Source organism: Colius striatus, chromosome 11 (assembly GCF_028858725.1).
Source record: "Colius striatus isolate bColStr4 chromosome 11, bColStr4.1.hap1, whole genome shotgun sequence".
Classification (NCBI taxonomy): domain Eukaryota; kingdom Metazoa; phylum Chordata; class Aves; order Coliiformes; family Coliidae; genus Colius; species Colius striatus.
In genome coordinates this window covers 5,980,234-6,003,186 of record NC_084769.1, presented here as the reverse complement: position 1 = coordinate 6,003,186, position 22,953 = coordinate 5,980,234, and the positions used below count along the sequence as shown (strand labels likewise).

General features: G+C 34.6%; 1 protein-coding gene across 1 annotated transcript in view; it reads right to left on the bottom strand.

Moving 5' to 3' along the window:
- Positions 1-22,953, bottom strand: part of LRP1B (LDL receptor related protein 1B) — a 556,160-nt gene that overhangs the window by 162,449 nt on the left and 370,758 nt on the right. The window contains exons 34-42 of the mRNA XM_062005148.1: positions 20,824-20,964; positions 18,633-18,758; positions 16,719-16,850; positions 10,537-10,671; positions 10,094-10,223; positions 5,315-5,441; positions 5,011-5,162; positions 4,595-4,719; positions 1,229-1,600 (exon numbers count right to left, since the gene is read on the bottom strand). Coding sequence (XP_061861132.1) covers positions 1,229-1,600; positions 4,595-4,719; positions 5,011-5,162; positions 5,315-5,441; positions 10,094-10,223; positions 10,537-10,671; positions 16,719-16,850; positions 18,633-18,758; positions 20,824-20,964 — 1,440 coding nt within the window. The remainder of the gene's footprint in view (positions 1-1,228; positions 1,601-4,594; positions 4,720-5,010; positions 5,163-5,314; positions 5,442-10,093; positions 10,224-10,536; positions 10,672-16,718; positions 16,851-18,632; positions 18,759-20,823; positions 20,965-22,953) is intronic.

Here is a 22,953-nt window from a genome sequence, read left to right as displayed (position 1 = left end):
AGGTAAAAATTCCTAGTGGCTTTCCCTGTAATACTTTAAATCTCTTTTGTTAATACCAGACTTAAAATGATGCTTTTGTGTCACCACTGCACATGTCTGAGCTCTGTGTTGCTCATATGGCTAATCTCCTCTTTTGAGTCCCTGGGCTTTAATGCTTCCCTGGGAGTAATGACAACATCCTGACCATTTCTCTTGACCACATCTTAATATAGATATCATTAATTCCTCTAAAATATGCACAGACAAAAGCCCAACGTTAAAAAAAGGCCTTGTACCACATTTGAAAAATACTTTTCCATTCATTAGTGTCAACAGTTTTCATGACCACGAATACCTTCCCAGAACCACACTGCAGAGGTACATAATGATGCAATTATCCAATGTCAGTTGTAGAATAAGATTTTGTCAGTTTGCAGTTGTTTTAACTTCTTTCTTTTATAAAAGCATTTCTAGCAATGTGCACCAGCAAAGGGTGATACGTTTTGTATCCACTGTACTTCCATTTTTCCCCTCATTACTTTCTTTAGTCTTGCTATTAAACTATTTGACCCAAACAAATATATATGTAGCAGTGCCATAGGTAACATAACATATGACATCAGAAATTTAGATGGGTATATATCCACAACATAAGGAGCAAAAACTATACAATGCTTCAGACATTTTGAAAATAGTTACTGAAATGAACTGTGGCCTCCAAAAAACCCGCAAATGGTACTCGAAAAAATGACAAGGAAGGGAAGAAAGGCAGTAAATATATGCATCTGATAACTGTCTACAGATTAATGAAGTTAGAACAAAAATGAAAGACAGAACAAGATTTTAGATTTTGGATGTTTAGCATTAAGCATATACATCTTACACATTTGCATTCACATTTTCCTTAAATCCTAACTTTACCATGATAACCTTATACAAACACCTTCTATTAAACTTATGTTAGAATTTGTTGAGAAAGATTTCAATGCCAGATACTCAGAATATTTTACTTCAACAGCAAAATATGTTTATGTCTTGTCCTGAAGACTAGCAATGATATTGGTATCAATTTTAAAGATGATGTTTAAATATATCTTACAGGCATAAAATACAATAATTGTGTCCTATACTTAAATATGGTGAAACTATAGAGTAAAACAACAGCAATAAAGTCAAGTGACTATCAACTTTTCACTTAATAGAATTTCTTGAAATGAAGTGTATTTTGGGAAAGAATTGTTTTACTTACTTTCAATTAGAACTTTTCTGCCAGCCCAGTTATCTTTAATAACTTGTATATTTCCATAGTGTGCATCACTGAAGAAGATGCGATTCGTCCCTCTTCCTTTCAGGCTGTAGTCAAAAGCAAGAGCTATAACATTTTTGAAGTACTCTGGATTTTCATAAGGCCTTACTGGTGAGTTTAAGTTGGTTTCATCTGACAGATGTATACTTTTCAATATTGTCCTTCCTGAGTACAACAAGTAACCTTCATGTCTCAGGCAAGTAATCCCATCTTCTGCAAGGTAGCCATGTGCACAAGCACATGTTCTCTGTGCATTTCCCCGATAAAGGCAAAGTTGATGACATCCACCGTTATTCTTAGCACAAATATTTGTACCTGCAAGAAAAAAAAATAAAACCATCTATCTTTCATAAAATTACACTTAGCTAACTTAGATCAAAACATAATTTTACGTAGTCTGAGAATTCTTTCTTAAAACGTTATTCATAAGTAAAACACAGACAAAAATAGTGAAGAATGTAACAAAACAGGTTAAAAAGGATTTTAAAGGAATACAATTAATCAGTAAATATAATTAACATTCTTTCCAATTCACAAACACATGTATTTTAATAATCTAAAAATGATAAAATGGCCTATTCCTCCATCATCAGCTCAAAACTTAGAGACTGCTTCAAGTGCTTTGAAAGATTTCTTTTGTCTTTAAGCACCTGTTACTGGCAAACAGTCAAATTTGGATACTATCAGATTATAGTACTGGTTTTAGACAATTTCTATCAAAATCACAACATACAAATCAACAGGTACAAAACTATGTCAATGCAATTCCCTGTTTTTAATAATGATGTTTATCACTTTGCTCTTTTTTCAACGCCTCACTTTAAAAACTTATTCCCTGACAATTGCACACCATTAAGAAATCATCATGAAATTAGTAACTTCAGTGACTGAAACTACACTCGTTACATTATTTAAAATCACAGTAATTGTCAATAACTAGGAGCTATTTTCCTCTGTCTTTTCTGGACTATGTACCAATTACTATCGCATTTAGTTTGGATAATTTAGTCTCTGTTTCTGACAGCACTTTCCATATAACAACTCAACTCTTTCCATATTGTAGTTTTCCCATTTCTTAAAAGTTTTTCACATAATGAAGGAGAAGAAAACATTTTAAATAGATTGTTTTCAGCTAGAAAACCATAATAGTTGCAGAATAAGTAGCGTCTGAAAGTACTGTTGATTGTATTTTGTAACAGATGTATTTCAAGCTGAAGATACTTTTAAGAAAAAAATACGGAGGATGAGGGCTAACTTGCTCTTCAAATTAGAAATGGTGAATTTTGTGTTCCTAGCCAAACTTCACACGAGACATATTCCTCTACAGCTAATTAAAATCATCTGGAGACAGATGTATACAATTTTACATTTGGTTTGATTAGATTTCTTCTGAAGTTTTACTAGGCTAGAAAAATTAACATCTGTTTGGAAGGATCCGAGGTGGAGAAAAGCTACATCAAGCTTCTAAAAACTCTCTTGGAAAATTTCAGTGCTTCCACAGTTAACCAGCTGTATATGTCTATAGAAATAGCCAATTTATCTGTCCTTGCATACAGGTAAAGTGGCAATGAAGGACAGGAATCCAGTTGTGAATAGCATTGCAGGACTTGCTCATCAGAAAGGGTAAACAGGTGTTTGAAAACTAGCATTAATCACAATCAGCACAGGTTATTTGTCTTCTGTTTGGAGTTTTTTCCTTTGTTTTTCTATTTTAGTAACAGAAGGTCAGGAAGCTATCTTATTACATTTTTTTTAGCAGATTTAAGTACTTCTAATTCAATGAATTTTAAAAAAAACCAAACATAGTAGTGTGATGTATAGAAAAACATTCCAAACACTTTATTCACCTGTTTTTTCCCTTTTGTCCTCCTGGCTCCCTGACAGGTCCTCCCAAAGACATTAATCATTTGTACCCTAGTAACATTTCAAACATGTATTAAAAAAAAGTCATTCAGTTTTCCAAATGTTTTCCAAATCAACACTGAAAAACTTTTACCTTCAGCAATCGTTTCTCCTATCTCTAATGTGATCAAGTCTTTAAAGAGATCAATAAAAATCATTACATGTAAAGAAGCATGGTTTTACCCTGTGATTCTATATCCCTCATTCTATAATATAAAGCCCTTCCAAAGTAAGCAGACATTAAGTATTTCTAGCCTAGTTAAACAAATAAGATGCCTGTGTGCATTTTATTTTCGTCCACAAAAGATAGTGACCACAGTAGTATGAAATTACATATAGAAGTTCTTAGTGAATATGCATTAGTATGTTTGCAAAGTAATTTTCTTCAAAACTACTTAAGATTCCATTGAAAAAAAAAAGAAGGCAGTTTGTCTTACTGATTGTTAAATATGCTTTCTTTCAAAATGCAGATTTATTTTACGTCATGTTTAATGCAGGAATATAGGAAATATGTATATAAAAGAAACAGGTTCTTTGGGTATGTAATGCTGTGATTAAAGCAACTTTTGAACACTACCAACACTGGAGATATGGTTGTATTAGGAAGTTTATCTTCTGTTACAGTAACTTTATTTTTCCTCTTTTTTGAATACATTTGTTGAAAATTTTGCATGTATGGCTTGGTAGTAGGTTGTTCTGAGGAAATAATTTTTGGTAGACTTCTAATCACCTTTGCTCAATGAAAGAAGTTGTTCAAGGTCTTTTCAAAACCAGAATATTACAAAGGAAAAAGAGCTAAAACCAAGATTATCTTTTGTCTGATAGTGGAGAATAAAACTCAATCACTGATACCATAAATCACAGAGTATGTTGTAACTTCTGTCCATTCATTAGGCAAATGGAATAGAAAGAAAATCTGATTATTTACCAAGTCTCTTTCCACACACAAAAATTACAACTTAAATGTAAGTAGTTTCAGGAAATAACTATTTAAGACACAGAGGCTGGGAATTTCTAGCTGTGAAAAAAGATTCTGGTTTGCTTTCCAGTGGAAATCTAAGACTGTCTGAGATTACTGCTCTCTAACAGATAGTTCAAAGTCCTTCCAATTCCTAAAGCTGTTGCTTCCTTTTTAAAGAACACCCAATGTAACAAAACCCACCAAACCTGGACTGATAGGAAGTGTTTCTCATTTTAGATTTTCTCTTTAAAACACTCAGAAGAATTTTAGTAGAATTTGTATTATATGGTATCTTCAGCACATTAATTTTAGCTTTAAAAAAAATACTTCAAGGGTAAAAAGTGGAGATAAAAATCAGTGATTATTAACTTTTGGTATGCTTTAATATACATAAAAAGTAGCAGGTGATATTAAAACAATTAATAGCATCCTTAAGAACAGCCAACCTTTCTCTCGTGCTCTATTAAAGACTTTCACTTCCTTCAGGTTTATTCCAAGGCCAGTCCTCATGGTCACAGCATCCGTGGCCTCATTCTTGTGGCCTCTTCTAATAGAGCCATTTGCATGTGCTCTGCCAAAAAAGTTGAAGATGTCTCATAAACAATCCTCAACTAATTCACACCAAACAAGTGACTGAAGGGCAGCGGAGAGTTCACCTAAGAGAAGGTGAATAAACCTGTTCTCATCTATGACACTGATATGCTTTAGCTTTCAGCATCAGAAAGGCCCTGTCTTTGGAAACTGCATAGGTTTCTGCGATCCATTCTGTGACCTTCCTAAGGAATGGCTAATCCTACAAAGGTGAAGCACCTGGCACTGAAATAACATTTTGAGTCTCAAATACTTATGAAAAATAAATTACCTGTCAGACCAGTAGATGTAAGCTCCAAACACCGCGACTGAAAACATATCCACATTGCTCCCTGACAGCACAATCTCCCGATTCCCTCCACTCTCAAGGTCAATTCTTTCTATCTTGTCGGTACGAGCATCACACCAATATAATTTATTTTCCTAAAGATTAATTTTAAAGGAAACATCAACAGTCTTGTCCAAGTATTTAATTAACGAGTTAAGATTACATCAAAGTGGAAGACCATCTGGCTTTAATGAATTGTAAAAACAACTCTACATTCTTACGTATATTAGAAAACAGAGGAACCAACCTCATAGTCGATGGAAATCCCATTAGGCCATGCAATCCCCAGGCTCACAAGCACAACCTTCTCAGATCCATCTAAGTGTGCTCTGCCTATGCAAGGAGTCTGTCCCCACTCTGTCCAAAATAAATACCTATAAATGTAGAAATTACAATTAAAGTTTAGCACCAAAGTAAAAAGAGTTGAAGATGTGTTACACCGTACTTCACTTGCTACCAAAATGCACCATTACCATTAAGTTGGTATTTAAAAATCCTGACAAGGCTCATGTCTCTAAATAATCTTAGGAGACTAAAATGTTTCATAACACTTGATTCCCAGAACACTTTAAGAAATTCTTTGCAAATGATATAAATGCAGTAATTCTTAAACTCTATTTGATTAGTGAATATATGCAATTCTATTCCTTAAAAGAATTAAGCTTTGTAATTGGAAACAATAAAAGCAAGTCACAAACCAAAAATTACTAGGAGGGGAGCTCTCACATTTAATTCCAAACAAATGTTGTGATTATACAAGAATTATGTATGCCCAACTTCGAAATGTTCTTAAACACAAAGCAGTGAGGAGCACTTGGAAAACATTAAAAAGGGCTTTTATCTGAGTATAAAATTTCTCCTCCCTAATGCTCATTGGAAGACTGTGCATCTTACTTCGTTAATTTTGTATTTCTGTATACCTACTGGCAAAGTAACACCATCAATTCAGGATTAGATTCCAGGTCTAACTTCTGCCTTGACCTCCTACTTGTTAGTTTGTTGCTTTAGGTAGAACAAAATAAGGCCGGTTAATCTACACACAATGCTTCCTTTATGGAACAGTAACTTACAGAATAGCTTTAAGTAATTGTCTATGGTTCTATAAATATATATATGTGTACATATATGTCTACATGTTTGTATTAAAATGTTTTAAGCACACACAAACACAAATATATCTATTTTTAATGAAAAAACTCTTTCCAGGATAATATAATTGAGGTCTAGCATATAACTAATTGCCTGTTTCACACCAAACATTCATAAAAATACATTAAAACACTGTTTAGTGATACACTGGGGACAAAGTGAACACACAAAATCATTTTCCCTTGTTTTTCTCTATGGAATGTATGCATTTGTCTGCATTTAAAAATTACAGAAGTCTTCTATGCATTACTAATTCTACACCTAAGTCTGGTTGTTGAGTCTCTTTCTCTGAAGACATTCAAAACCCATCTGGATAAGTTCCTGTGTGACCTACTATAGGTAGTCCTGCTCTGGCAGGGAGGTTGGACTTTAACCAGATCACTAACAGCACCTCTAATCAGAACTGAACTTGTTTTCAGGTATCCAGTCAGAGGAACTTTCTTAACAGAACATCAACTAAATGCTGACTACAGAAAGGCAGGCATTCAATATACCTGCATTAAACACTCTGTGCTTTTACACCATTTACTTCGAACTAAAAAAAAACAGAACACCACCTATAAAACACAATTAACAGGTCAAAGGTGTCCAGAATCCTCCAAAGAGAATCCTCAATAGCTGCTAAAAATGTAAGGCAAGTTATTCAATGCTCTCTTAGAGCATTAATGATTAGCAATAGATATAAACTAACAATATACTATTGTAAGTATAAACTTATAATATAAACTTACATAAACTATGAACTACTGCTGAAAAGTTTAATCTTCCCATAACTTTGCAAAATGTCTGCGAAGTATCATCTAAAATACTTGTTTCCTGGATCTTTGTAGGTAGCAGTACGCCACCAACACATTTGGTGTATACAGTACAATACCTAGAAAAACTATCCCACTTATAATTTATATAGTTGACATGGAGATGGAAGAGGAAGAAATTTGATGCCGGCTGAGAATCTTCAAAAAAACTCCTTTGGAAAAAGTTAACTCAGAGTTTAAACTCCGTTGCTCCAAAGCTTCCATACAAATTTACTTCCTGAAGTGTTTATTCAAGGAGGTACCTTAAAGGTCTGACAATTATTCCAGCATGAACTCAACTCCATATTTCAATCACAATTCCGAGCATGATCAGGAAACTAAGATTTAAATTGGGGTGAAAAAAATGAAGTCAGCCAAGTGTATGTTATATGAATAAGTATATCTGATGAGGGTCAAAGACACTCCTTGGTAGGAATACATATTTGCAACTTTTCCCTTAGTAACAATAAATAATGTTACCAACCAGCTGAACGCTGGTTGCTTCCTATCTTGGTGTAACTGACAGATTCAATGAGATCTAATAACTGCTGTTTTCCTCTCTATTCTTAGAGCTGTCAATTCAAGCCTCCAAAGAAATGAAGAATGTGAATTCAGGGCAAGAGGAGGGAAGAATACCTTTGAATGTTGTGCCTTGTAAAAAGAGATATGACAATAACACAGAGGGTTAAAAAGCCTTAATCTTCTCACAGAAAAGCATCCCTCTACTTCAAGAGCAAAACATTGCTATCCTTCTCCTCCTGAAGAAACTTTGGAGACATCTCAAGATCTCATTTTTTGGCACAGTCTTAAAAAAAAGAGATGAAGCTTATCCACCTTCACAGAATCTGCACTGTTGTACCAGACATGTTAAACAATTAATAATTTGAAGTCCTCTCAGCCTCCTAGGTTTTCCAAAGTATTCTAAACATAGCTATATCTCTCTATGTCTCTCTTTTATCATTCTATGTGTGTATGTGTGTGTGTATATATATATATAAAGAGAGAGCTAAACATTTAATACAAAAGTATTCAAAACAAGATCCAAACATCTAAGGAATGTTTCACAACTGAATTAATTTCTGCATTTAACATTTATCTTATTTTACTGTTTTAACCCACATTTTATTAGTATCTTCTTTTTGATGGCTTTACACTCTTCTATTTTAAGACCAAAGAGGATACTTCAGTGTCAAGTCTAAATAATTCATTAACTTAAACCCAAGAATTGCTTCTTTCCAAAGACTCTTGTTAATATTGTAAGCTATTAATTCATCTGCTTACATACACTCTTATTTTGGTAAAATAAACCCATGAATTGTTGAGTCAGAAAGTATCACGTGAAAATGTCAATAAAACAAAAAAACCTCCACATTTCAGTAAAAAACCCAACTTCTCTATCAATAATCTTAAATATTATTCTGTCAAGGGTTCTGCATTTTCCCTTCGCTATAGCAACTGTTAAATATTGGATCTTCAGTTACCATCTATCTTCCTTCCCCAAATACTTTACCATTTCTAGTTGAAAATAATGGATTGTGTTTATATAATTTATCTTCTTTTAATATCTAAGTAGTCTCCAGAGAAACTGCACCTGCTGCACCTCATTGTTTTCATGGGGTTTTTCTGTGCCTTCATTGTACATGATGTACATACATCTGTATGTGTGAACATTACATACATTTTTAAGCCATAAAAGTGATATACATTATATAGACGTATATATACGTACATTATATACGTGTTGGAAGAAAATGACACTGAATTAACTACTGTTTTGAAGAAGTTTGGTTTACCCTTCTGGTCAATAAAATTTTAGCAGGCTTCTGTTCCCTTACCTTCAGAAGTTGGTGAGTTTTGTCTTCCTGATTGTTTTTTCAAATTCTAAAGGAAGATCACATCTATTCTGGTACATTAAGACAAAACCATGATAATTGGTTTTGCCAGATCCTGACTATTGAGAAGTGAGAAGATCCCACTCTGAAGAGCAGCATTAATCCTATCCTCTTAGTAGAAACTGCCAAGCAACCAACAGTGCTATATGAACACAGCTGTAATGATTTGTGGCACAAGCTATTACATTATACAGAAAATAAAACTTGTTACTGTTTCCACTTACATTCTTAAGTGTATTAAGTTGTAGTGCTCTAGATGCAAGATACAAAGATCACTATGTCTGAATTCTCACAGAAAAAATCATGGTAAAAGATCCAAACAGCATTTTGCTTCATTGGCATCAATTTGGCCTTAGTGAGAAGTCAGAACTCTATTACTACGGCTGCAAACTCCTCTGAGAGCAGAGACTGTTTTCCTCGAAACAGTGAGATACTGATTTGCTTGAATCTGAGGAAAATGAGCTACAGTGCCATCTCTAGCTTTGGAGGTAGGTAGTTGCTCAAATACTTCTCTAAGGTTTTGATACACACTGTTTAGCACTTCCATTTAGCAAGGTAAGTGTAGCAGTTAAAACCACTGAGTCTTGCTTATGTGTTTTTTTGTCAGACAGAACTTTTCCATGGGACTACAAAAAGAAGATGGGAATTCTTTGCAGAATTTTGATTGTTTTAGTTGTCGATCTGCTAACAATAGTTCTGGAAGGGAACGGAATTTTCTCTCTTCTGTTAATAATGCAGCATAGTCCCTATGCTGTTAAACAAAGAGTTGGATGAATAGATGTAATTTTTGACAACCCTTTATTACCCAGATGCTTTATCTCATAGCACTTTCAGCTACCCTGGGCAATCTGGTTATTGTAGTGGGATGTTACATGATACTAGAATTTATAACCACCAAAGATTATACTGTTTCACAGCTTCATCATGACACCAAGGTCCTCGTTAATTAATGTGACTTCCTTGGATTTGCTGGACACTTAAGAACAGATTTAAACATGTATACTGTGACTAATGAAAAAAACTCACCATATAATAAGAGTATCACTTCCTGTGCTTAGTTACAACAGTTTCCAATACAATCCTGTTGGGTTTCACTATCTACTAGAACAAAGGCCTTGATTTACTTATCTAAGAGCTTCAGTGCCAGCATGCAAACTTTAAAAGAAACACAAGTAGCCATGGTCATGTTACCCTTTTTCTGGGTGTACCGCAATAGATCTTGGCTGGTCCAAACCCTGGGATATAATTACATATCGGAATGAGCCGTTCAGCCTGGCAACTTCAATTAAGTTGAAGCCATGATCCGTCCAATATATGTTACCTAGGAAAAATACCTTGGAGTTACTGGAAAAAGAAAAGACTACTCGAAAAGTGTTTAAATCTTAAGTGCTTAAGTATTAATTTGTATTGGTAGTTGTCACCGTCGAGACTATCCATCAAAGAAATAGTAACAATCTTCCTGTCTGCAGCAAAACTGAGCAAAAAGTGGTTTTATCTTCAAAGAAAAATAACTAGACACTTGGAACATTAGAAATTAGGGCTGAAAGCAAACCAAGTTGTTGAGTCTTGAGTTGAAGCTGCAAGAGCATACTGTCAACAAACCATGCCAACTCCTGAAGCAGGTTAAGACCTACCTGCTATCCAGTCCACTGCAATGCCTTCAACTCTTCCCAAGCCGTTTGTAACAATGTCTTGTTTCCATGTTTGGTCTCGCTTAGATCTGCTAATTTTGTTGAAACCCATGTCTGTCCAATAGATTGTATCATTTCCTATAAAACACATGGCAATGATTCTTAAGATCGATTCAATTAGTTCAGCCCAATTATTTGCATCAGTAACTAAAAAAAAGCTAATTATAACTTTAGCAGTATGTCTCAAAGTAAATGGAAGGATGGTATTGAATCTATCACCTTTTCATTTTCCTTTTCTTTAAAATAATTCAATCAGAATTTTCTGTTTTCTGCTCGTTGTTTAATAGGGCCATGACAATATATGGAAGCTATGACAATAAATATGTTGTAATTTTATTTTTTCATATGGGGATATATGGTTGAAAAACACTATTTTGGTTATTAATCACCATTTAAAAATTCTTAGGAGTCTAGAAAACTACAATGTCAAACTACCCATACAGTCTTCTCCATAGATTGGATTTTGGCAGTATAAAAAGAAATTAATTATCCAAAAAAAAGTATGACATATGAGAGTGATATACTAATAAAAGAACAAAAAATTTACTCCATCCACAATTCCTCTTTTACTTTAAAAATCCTGACTAGCTTACACTTGGGAGTCTTTTTCAGTGTATTTTAAGGTATTTCAGCTGTCTTTCCTTCCATTGTGCTGCAGCTGACTGTCCATAAGGCAGAAGAGAGGGACCACTATGTAGTCTTAAGAGTGCAAAGCTATTTTCACTGACTATTTAAGAGCCAGGCTGAGAATTTGGAAGAGTCAAAGCATAGACATGCATTCCTCCCTGCTGCCACAAAGTGCCCTTGACACAGAGATGGGGCAAACAGAGCAATGATGTCCCTGAAGCAGAATTCTCTGTATTCCCATTGATAGAGCTGTTTGTTAACACAGATATGCTGCAATTCACATTTTGGTTTCAAGTGATCAGCTGGGTACCTCCCAAATGAGCTATTGTGTGGGAAAGACATTGCTCAGAAATAAGTAATATTAATTCCTCCTTTATTTGTTCATACTTCAGATAGCTGCTTTTAATTCCATAAGGGAGAATGTATATATATTTATATAATATAGATTTCTTATAGAAACATTATGTATATACATCTATATCTATATCTATACACATACATCTGTATGTAAGTTCATACAAAGGAAAAGAGAACAACAAAACATAACACAAGGAACAGTCAGTTCCAAGACCAAACCAGTTTAGTATGTTCAAGAACACTAGCCACACCAACAATAAACCAAGTAACAAATTCTCAACTATCCCAAACATATAGTTTGACTACCACACATGGGAGTCATGTATTTTGCTACTAATTTCAAATTAGTACAAAAATTACACAGGTGTTATTACTAGCTGCACATACAACCAACCATAAGATACTGATCACTGATAACGTGCAAGTCCATGTCAAATACTCTTCAGTGGAATGGAATATGAGATATGGAATTACAACACAATCTCACTTGAAGTACATAGTTAATAAATAGAAAAATAATTACAGTTATTATGTTTACCATCTGGATATGCCATTCTACAAAGAAATTTTATATATTCAATATTCCAGTTTAATTAATATTTATAAAAATGAACACCTTTAACTCATACTATGGCCACTTGGGAAGGTTGTGGAGTCTCCTTCTCTGGAAGTTACCAAACCTGCCTGGACATGTTCCTGTGGGACCTGATCTAAATGATACTGCTTTAGCAAGGGGCTGGACTGGATGATCTCTAGAGGTCCCTTGCAACTCCTGCCATTCTATGATTCTATTTAAGTCAGTCAGGTGAGCAAGAACCCATGTAATAGCTTAGAAAATGCAATATGAACACAAAAATCTCAGTGGTTTCACTTCCGTGATTAGATCTTATATAGCACAACTGACTTTGTGGTGCTGTTTTCTTAAAGTAGTGTTTTCCAGTAATCTAATATTTCAAACAACTGAATTACCTAGTTTTGCTTCCAGATAATCAAGAGATAAAATCAAATTAGAAAACAGTATTTCTCTCAAAGATATCATTACACACAACAACCATTAAAAGTCTACCTAAATTGCTAATTTACTTTCTGTAAAATGCAGTATTTTATGTCACAGCTGTGTTTTGTTAATTATCAACATTTTTTTCTTTATGCACAATACCTGATCTGAATATGAACACATAGAAAGCAATCAATGGTTATTAGGTACATGCACAAAAAATGATGGTGTAAGACACACAAAATGCTGGAGACATAACATCAGACACATAAAAATACTTCCCAACAATGAAGAAAAATACATGTTCCAAGATCATTATGACGGGGCATCAGTCAAATTGAATTTTAATTTAGTTGATAGTGTTTTAAGCAGAATTTATCTGTTCTACAAACAAAATTATGTATGCATTTTCAGAGTGGAACTAATCAAGGAAATGCAAGTAATATTTGCTACATTGGAGGAAGTTTATAGAATCACAGAATTGTTTTGGTTGGAAAAGACCTTTAAGATCATCATGTCCAACCACTAACCTCGCACTGCAAAGCCCACCACTAAACCATGTCCCTCAGTATCTCATCTATGTGTCTTTTAAATATCTCCAGGCAGGGTGACTCCATCATTTCTCTGGGCAGCCTGTTCCAATGTTTAACAACCTTAAGAAAAAAATTCTTCCTAATGACCAGTCTAAACCTCCCCTGGAACAGCTTCAGCCCATTTCCTCTCATCCTATCATTTGTTACTGGAGAGAAGACATTGCCCCCTACCTCACTACAGCTCCCCTTCAGCTACTTGTAGAGAGTGATCACGGCTCCTCAGCCTCCTTTTCTCTAGGTTAAACATCCTCAACTCCCCCAGCTGTTCCTCCTCAGATCGGTTCTCTAGACCCGTCACCAGCTTTGTTGCCTGGCTCTGGACACGCTCCAGCCCCTCAGTGTCCTTGTAGTGACGTGCCCAGAACTGGAGACAGTATTCAAGGTGCAACCTCACCAGCGCAGAGTACAGAGGGACAATCACCTCCTTGGGCCTGCCGGTCACACTATGTTTGATACAGGCCAGGATGCCACTGGGCTTCTTGGCCATCTGGGTACACTGTTGGCTCCTGTTTAGTTGGCTGTTGATTAACACCACCAGGTCCTTTTTCACAAGACAACTCTTGAGTCACTCTGCCCCAAGCCTGTAGCATTGCCTGGGGTTGTTATGACCCAAGAGCAGGACCCGGCACTTGGCCTTGCTGAACCTCATGCAACTGACCTCGGCCCATCTACCCAACCTGTCCAAGTCCCTCGGAAGAGCCTTCCTGTCCTCAAGCCTATCTATACACCTGCTCTGCTTCACTTCTGCAAATTTAGAGAGAGTGCACTCAGCCCTCTCATCTAGATAATTGATAAAGATGTTAAAAAGAACAGACCCCAACACTGAGCTCTAGGGAATACCATTGGTGACTGGCCACCAGCTGGATTTAACTCCATTCACCACCACTCAAGCTCACAAAGCAAATACAGTTCACTGTTTCCAGAAAGCATCCTTAAAAGTAAATGCAAACAGCTCAACTATGTAATGATAATAATTACCCAACCATAGATTGATATTAAACCTCAGCCAACACATAATTTCCTTAAAATTCTCATATTTTTTTACAGTCCTATGCTTTAATTGCCAAAGTGTCGTATCCTGAATTAAATCTTGATTAAAAATAGCCATAAAGTGCATGGAATGTGATATTTTAATATAATGGTTTAAAGATGCTCCATGGTATGGAAGAAAAAAAAAAAAGTCCAAAGTAAAATCTATTCTTGTAGTTCTTTAATAATAAATATCAAGACACATGGAGAAAAAAAAGATGCATTTACCTTTTAGCTCTTTCATGTCTGGAAAAAAACAATGCCTTCAGTCATTAAACTATGATACTCTATACTAATAGCATGACAATGTATTTCAGCCACTTTGCACACCTAAACATTACCAAAAGTAGATCAGAATTTGTGAATGTTTCATGATTAAGACTGAAATACAAGCTACAGTCACTAAGTCAAAAGAACCAAGATGAAATCTGAAAGTACCTCCAGCTGCCCTCTTAATCATATTTGATGAACAAAGGTTTCAGGAATGAATTCAGAAAATTCATGGTAAGCTATCAAAATGAGAAAAACAATTGCTTTTTAAGCTGAAATGCAGTTGAAAGCTGCACTGTAACTTTTCATAACATAGAATCCCCTTGTGATTTCTCTGCTACCGAAGATTTACATTCATGTTTAGCAATGCATTTGTCACTGTCAATTGTATTCACATTCCCTGTGCTGTAACTGATCGTCATGCATGTTGGCAAACATCACCGAATTTCATCCTTCCTCAAATCTCATTCTTCCAAAAAGCTAAAAAACAGTACATGTATCTTTTCTTTCCAAAGTGTTAATTTAACATTGATTAGTGAAGTCCAAACAAAGGCCTCTAAAATAGGAGCTAGCAAATTTAAGGAGACAACGCTAAAAATAATTGCAAATCCCAAGGAAATACAAGGTGTAAAATTCCAAGTAAAATCCTAGTAGTAGTACTGCTTTAGAATGAAAAGGTAAAGTTTCAAGTCTCTGTATTACACCTCAGAATTTTGTAAGGCATGCAAGTCTTGAATATAATTCTATGATTTAAGGTAAGTATACTATAGTCTACTTACTTTCCAACAGTAAAAGTATAATGCCTGTGACATCCAGTTGCATTGTTTTAGCACTCTGTCACAAATATGCATAGCTACCAATTCTCATGTAAGATATGTGTTTAAAGGCATTTGGCTTTTAAGTGTTTTTTATGTCTCATCAGACTGTGACTGAACTATATAATGAAAGCCATGAACATCACTTGTCACTGACTTGAAAGCAAAATATACAAATATGAGGGCAGTGAACCTGCAATTTTGTTAAGGCAGAGGTACAAGAGCATCAGTGAAGAAAGCAGGCCAAAAGAAGAGCGGAGTTTAATGACTTCAACTCCTAACTTCTTAACAAAAGATTAGTGATATTTGTGTGATAAAAGAGTGAACCACAGCAAGCAGAAAAAGGTCTGATTAAAATACGAAAGCATATACCTGGCATCTCAATGCTGACTTCCCAGGCAGATTATATTTCAAATGAAAGTCGACAGAGTACACAAAAATAACTGTATGTTTCAGAAAGCCAACGTTTTAAGTAATATAAATTTATTGTATTTTAAAAAAATCATATATTCATAAATGTATATATTTAATTTTGTATTTCTAAACTGCTAGTTCGTAAAATCAATGGGTAAGAAAAACAGTTTATGAGAAAATCAGCTTAGAAGGAAGGCTTGTCCAAGAGCTAAGGGGTTAAAAATATGGAGAGACAATATGTTTTCAGTTCACTACTTGATTACAGACTTCTAACTTTCTGTAAAGTAATAAAAAACTCCCAATGTCTTTTCAGATATTCAGATATCTCTCAGTAACAGTGGCAGATAGATCCAATTCCTTTTCTGAATCAGATCCTTAATTTCTTTTCACCTTTTTTCACATGCATGCAAAACAGGAATCTTTTAGTTCCATAGGAAATTTGTGAGGCTATTGAAACTAAAAGCTATTTCCTATTTGTACACTGCAGTGGAAAGGTACATAATGTACTTAAGATGGAAAAGGCCATTCTTAAGGCTGTTAGAATATCTGCTTCTAAAAGGAAGAAACGGATACAGAGTTGGTTTGTAGGCAGCACTTTACAGACAGAAAGAAAACTATCCCACTCAGTTGCCAACGCTATCTCCTAGGTACAATACGTAGGACTAAGCAAATTCAGTGGAAAAGAATGTCATGACAGCAACAAGCTTTTGTTCATATTTAAAAGGAACTAACTAAACCTGCTTTCCTACAGATTTATGACCACTTTCTGTAAAAGCACTGGCTCCCTCCCCCAGTTTTCCACTGAAAACCAGTGAAAACTGCTAATGCAATCTACATAATCCTTTTCTATTTACTGTTAATAACAAATAGCTAGAGATTAACACTGTGACACACAATGAACTTTCAATTCTTCTACATACAGTGGTAATTACTTATGAAGCTTGAAAAGTGGGGGTATATTTCATGTACAAGAACAGAATACAACATTTTTCATACCTACAATAAATTATACATAACATTTACCTGCATGGAAGTCTATGCCCACAGCAAATGAAGTTCCAGATATAGGCATTAAAGCATCCATCTTATCATTTGGATCAAGAGGAATTCCTCTAATTCCTTCATGGACAGAATACATAAGAAATGATTCAATACCTATGAGGAAAATAAAATCACCAATGAGAGCCAAGTGAAGACTTTCCCAATTAACAAGACTTGAGGAACTAACAAGTACTAGACAGCTTTCCAACACCTCTTGGTACTTTTATAGAACTCCATCTCTTAAAAAAAAACTCCAAACAATGAATTATAATGTTGTATTTCTAATTAAATGATAAATGTAGTCTTTGAGAAGGGAATCCCTGTCCATTTCAAGCATCACCTTATAATTAAGTAATTAGCAATAATGAAAATTAAACCCTATGAAAAAAAGTTTTTAAGTTATTATATATTTAAGAATATTTTTAGTGCACTTTGTATACATGTTTAGTAAAAGAATTTGAAAGAACTATTGGATTGCAGGACTCAACTCATAAATTTGTCTTTTGAGACATGGGCTTCATATGACCTCCTTTAGTCATGTACACTTCCTGTACACACCACAGAGAGAAGTACATAGTTTTATTAAATGATGCAGTTGATGCATTTCAAATGTCTACATTAATGTTAGATTAATCACACTCCAGATGCACCCATTTCTATTAAGTAGAAAGAAATTCTACTTTGTAGAGATCTTGTTATGTAGTCATTCCCAGCTGAGATGAATCACACCTAACTCTTGACAACCAAAATTAGGAACAAATTCTTCATTGCCCTAATTTGTTCATATATCAGAACACTTCTAAGTTTAAGGGAATTACACAATGTAATGTTACATAGCTCATATTGAAGAATTTTAATTAGCATACACAGAAAAAATTCCTTTTTCTTCACAGCAATTCTTTGAAAACTTCATTTTTTGTAAAGAGCTAGCTCGCTGAAGACCCTAAGAATGCAGACTAAAAAGTTTCAGCTGGGGAATATAAAAATCCTCTGCAAAGCAAGAAGCTAGGAAATGAGAAGAACAATGCTAAATAAGTGTATGTGTACAGCATAGTAATTGTCAGTTTTTCTCCATGTATTTTCAAGACAGAATAAAAACATTTTCTATCTGTTTTTAACTGAAGGAAAATTTACTTATGAAGAAGTATTATGATCTAGAGAGCACTATGGCCAGATAAAGGAGGAATACGTTTCAAATACACAGTGTTCACCAGTTTTACACCTTAACCTACAACTGAAAGTTGTAAAAAACTGAAGAAGTTATTGTAAAAGTAAAGGCAAAGACATTTATAATGTTAAAAACATGTTATTGTCACATATGAAGAGCACTGAAGTAGAAATGTCGCAGTTATGCTGCTTCCATGTACACTCTGCTAACTAGATCAAGTAGTAATCCCTCATAGGAATAAACAGCATGAAATTAACACAACCATAAGGCACCTTGACCATAAGGCTGTTTTGTATTATTCAGGTAAAGAGCAAGAATTTCCATGTAAGCTGTTCTGTATGTATGATTTTTTTTTTCCTGCTCAAATAGACAAAAAAGTTACAATCAGGTCTTACTTTATATTATGGGCAGCAAAATTGGATGAGATATCCAATCTTTCAAATACTACAGTCTGCAATTTAGTTTAAAGATAAGGTATATGACCTTGAACAAACATGTACTGCTGTTAACGAAGGTCTGCTTTTCTGCCTACATTTTCTACCTATGCAGAACTAACAGAAATTCAAAGCTAAATTTCATCTCTCCTAATGACAACATACATTTCACTGTCACTCCTTTAATCAAGTATATTAAGGAGAGTTATTCAACTTAAAATTAATACAGTTTATCTACTCATGAAAGCATTCCCACAGAAGTGAAGCGAGTTAAAATCCTAAAAGCCATTTTACCTTTGCACGCCATGCGGTTTTTTTGAAGGTTGTAGCCTACTGTACACACACAAGTCCTGGTGGTTTCTGATGTTGGTAAACAAAGCTGGGAGCATCCCCCATTGTTTAACTGACAGGAATTACTTCCTGTAACATAATGGGACAAGAGCAAAGGGGAAATAAAATTTCAACAGCACAATCCTGACTGAAAATAACTGTTGGCATAAACTAACAGTATGACCAACCCCAAAAGATACATATACTGCTCCATGCCTCACTGAGTATTTTATCTGAAAACTTGAAACTGTTGTTCTTTTCCTTCAGCTTTTATTTTTTTAGTTTTGTTTTAAAATTAACTCAGTTTTCTGGAGAAGAACCTGCCTATTTTAAAGTAAAAGCATATGATAAACCGAAAGTGCTACATTTTTTGCAGTAGCAATGATGAAATCTCAATGACTTTAAGTCTAGAAGATGTATTTTATTCTAGACCATAAGCAAATCATTGATCACGTTGTATTAATTCATCAAACACAAACCTTGTCATCTTCAGGAATCAGAATTTGATTTAAGATATATAAGATATACTCCAATGTGACCTCACAGTTCTGTGCTCCTACTTCTTCACTATAACAGTATCCACTTTCAAGTAATAGATGGAACATCTTTTGGTAAAATTTATAATAAACATTATACACAGTATAATAAACACATCTCAAAAATCTGAAGCTTCACGAAGAAACACTTAAATCTACTAAGATATTCAAGGAATTAGTTGATTACACATTACCCAGCTCATATGAATCAAAGTGCTATTTGTCACATTTATTTTTGCATTCTGAATTTCAAAGTAGGGAGCATTTCTTCACCTAAAATCAGGTATTTTATAATGATCCAAACATACTAATGAAAAATACAAGTGTAGTTTCAAAGACACACGTGTCCTCAAATTGTACTGTAAAATCTTTAAGTGTCCTCATATCACATTTGTTCTCCTGTCACTTTGACCTAATGCAATGTAAGATGCATATGAAATACACAAAGATGCTTTAAAAAAATGTGCACACATAAAGCTGAATCTGATCTATGGTTTTTTATTCTTATGTTCAAAACTCTGACATTGCTCTCTGTATAAATACAGATCAGCAAGGTGACATCTCAGTACACATTGAAATTACAGTTAAAGTTCAGCAGTACAAAAAGACAGAGATGTTCCTTTTCTTGACTTTTGAAGACAGATATTACTGCCAAAGACACCAGATATCGCTCACATTTGGGTACTCATGATGAGACCTGTATGTCTCCATAACAGGGAGTTCAAGCATTTTAAAACTATAGAAATATTACTGAATGCCTCAATTTTTATTACTTACCGTTCCACCACATAAAAAACTACGGGTTGGGCTGCTGAAGCACCTTTGGAGTTCCCTAGCTTAGGTAAAATGGCAAGTGTTCCCAGAAGTGCTCAAGATGGAACTGACTTAATGTGCTCCATACATCAACTATTTATTGTCTACCAGCTACCAGAGAGTTTAGCTCCATCCTGTGTTGTTTTCAAAGTTCCTCTGCAAGATTAACTAATTTGTTTTGGGCATAAACCATCCTTCAACACTCTCGGTGCAAACATCAAGACTTTCAAAGCTGCTGGAATCAGAACTAATCTCTTTCTAAAGAATCTCTTCAGTGTATTCATGTCTGATCTGCAAATTCATAGAACTGTGTGCATGACCTCAGACCATACCTTTTTGGATTATCTTAGTTTCAACTTTGCCAACTAAGTTTTGGCAATATTAGCAATATTCCCCATTTTTCTGCTCTCTCACTTTTTATTGATACTCCTGTCACTACTGTCAATTTAAATGAATTAAACTGCCTTAAAACAAATAGATAATTAAGAATGGTAATGAATTCTCTTACAATACTTCACTTATAATCTCAATAGTGAGAGATGAGGTACACACGTAGATTTTGTTTCACTAAAATTTTTAAGCTTAGATTGCCTAAAAGAACTCAAACTCCCCTAGAGTGTAAACTTTAGAAAACATCTGATACATTAACACACATCAAGCAGATATTCTAAATCAACTATTCTACTATATTCAGTATTTGAGTCTTTATCATTGAATTAATGAAACACATTATTTTGCTCTAGTAATGTTTGGAGAATGACCTTGAAATCTGAATGGTAGTGAAAAATGATTAAAATTGAACATACCTTGCTGTGCTGCTTTATCATACACTTTCATATGTACAACACCTGAAGTTTTGTTTCGCAGGACAGTTGGGTTTCTTCCATCTTTTTTGTTACAGGTGCCAATTTGAGCTAAGTTCTGGTCAGCCCACCAAAGCTTTTTATCTGTAAAATTTTCAAGTTTTACAAATTAAGAGGAGCCTTATCGAATTAGAGGTTTGAAACTGAAAGTGGCAAAAGGCTTTTGAGATTCATTGTCAGATCCAAGTTGCAAAAAATGGCTCAGAGAATAAATAATGTTGGTTTTATTTGAAAAAGAGACATTTTTCATTTATAAACTTACTTTTTTTTGTCTCTAGGTGATAGGTTTTCACACAGTTTAAAGTGGGAAAAATGAAAGATGTCTAATTTATACAAAACATTATTCACAGATGGTATACTACTACAGCACAGGGTTAGTGTTATGACTTTGCTATGACTATTCATTATGCATGTAGAGCTGACAGGAGCTCTGGTGCTAGGTTTTCATTACTTGAGTGTTCAAATTAATAAATACCACAATTATCATAAAAGTAATTAAGAATCTTATTACTGTCTTAAAGAAATGATTGAAATTACCAACTTAGACTGAGAAAATCTTTTTCATCATAATTTACAAGATTTTAAAATTGCAGAGAAAATGAGACATGAGATGCCAATATTAGCATAAAACTTCAGGCTATCCTCAATCCACACATGCAGAATAGTAGAAACATAGTATGTGGGACTTGATAAAATTTCATGACAGAAAATTCTCACTTGATGCACAATTACAGTACATACAACACATTTTTCCAAGGGCTGAATTTCAGGTGACTACTCAGAAAAGACTCTAAGTGACATCAGGATAGAAAAGATCAAGTTTGATCATACTGCTGTGGCCATACTCCTTACTGTGGGGTGTATATTTTCATTAAAATATAAATTAAGATACAAATGTCAGTATTAATGTAAAGATCATCTTCATAACAATAACAATACACAAAGACAAGCAATTTAAGAGAAATTTCGAGAAACTGAAAGGTACACGAGCTGTACATTCTCTACTTCATTTCACTTACATCACTTGTGAAAAATGTCATTTTTGAAGCTCCACTGAAGTAATTTGAACACCAAAATTAAGGACTGCTTTAGTTTAGTCCAGAAACATATAACATTTATCAGTATTAACAGTTTGTCATTTTGAGACTGACTCATGACCTGCTGGAATTAATAAAAGAGGCTCTTCAGTTTAAGAGCTTGTTAAGTCTTTTAGTCATCTAACAAAAGCTACTAACGCCTCAGTGTTCATGATCTATAATTTTCCTAAGGCAATAATCTTTACTACTTTCCATCAAATCAGTATTGGGGTGGTATTTCTACCAATCATACCATCACCTGATATCGTATAAATGGAGTATAAAATAAGCCACAACCACCGCAAAGCAAATAGAAAAACGCAAAGATGACCTATTAGGAAATACAGTAAGAAAAAATAATGCCAACAGTAGAAAAGAATATTAAATACACACATTTGAAAACCTTCACAGCACGTCACACAAAATTTGTATTCCCTATTGCTATGATCTGGAAGACAGAAGAGATCACAATGAGGGGAAATCAGAAGAGCACTAGAAATGTCCTCCACTCTGGATATTTCTTTAGAGCCCTTTGCAAACAGAATGCCACATTTACTAAGTTTAACTGTAGCTCTGAAGGATGACATCAAGATCACGGAATTGCTTTCTACAACAGCTATGTCTTGTTGGTGTTTCAGTGAAGACACCGGGGTGACGATGGAAAAGCGTTTTAGTATGGCATTGCCATTCATAAAGGCTATACTGCCAGGGACTATATTGAAGTGTTGTAAATCAGGGGTGCCTGTGGACTGCTCACCCTTATATCACCTCTAAGAGTATCACAAATTGAGAATTGGGGTTTTGAAGTCAGCCATGACCTGCTTTCACACATTGCCAACGTGTCAAGAGAAAAAAATCTCAGCCTTGAAGTGTCATGTATGCAGGCACCAGCTCTGCACAATCATCGTGGAATCATTTCTCAATGCAAACTCACATATTCTTCATCAATGGTTCTACGAGGTACATAGTGACAAGTTCAGCTCAGAGGAATCTAAAG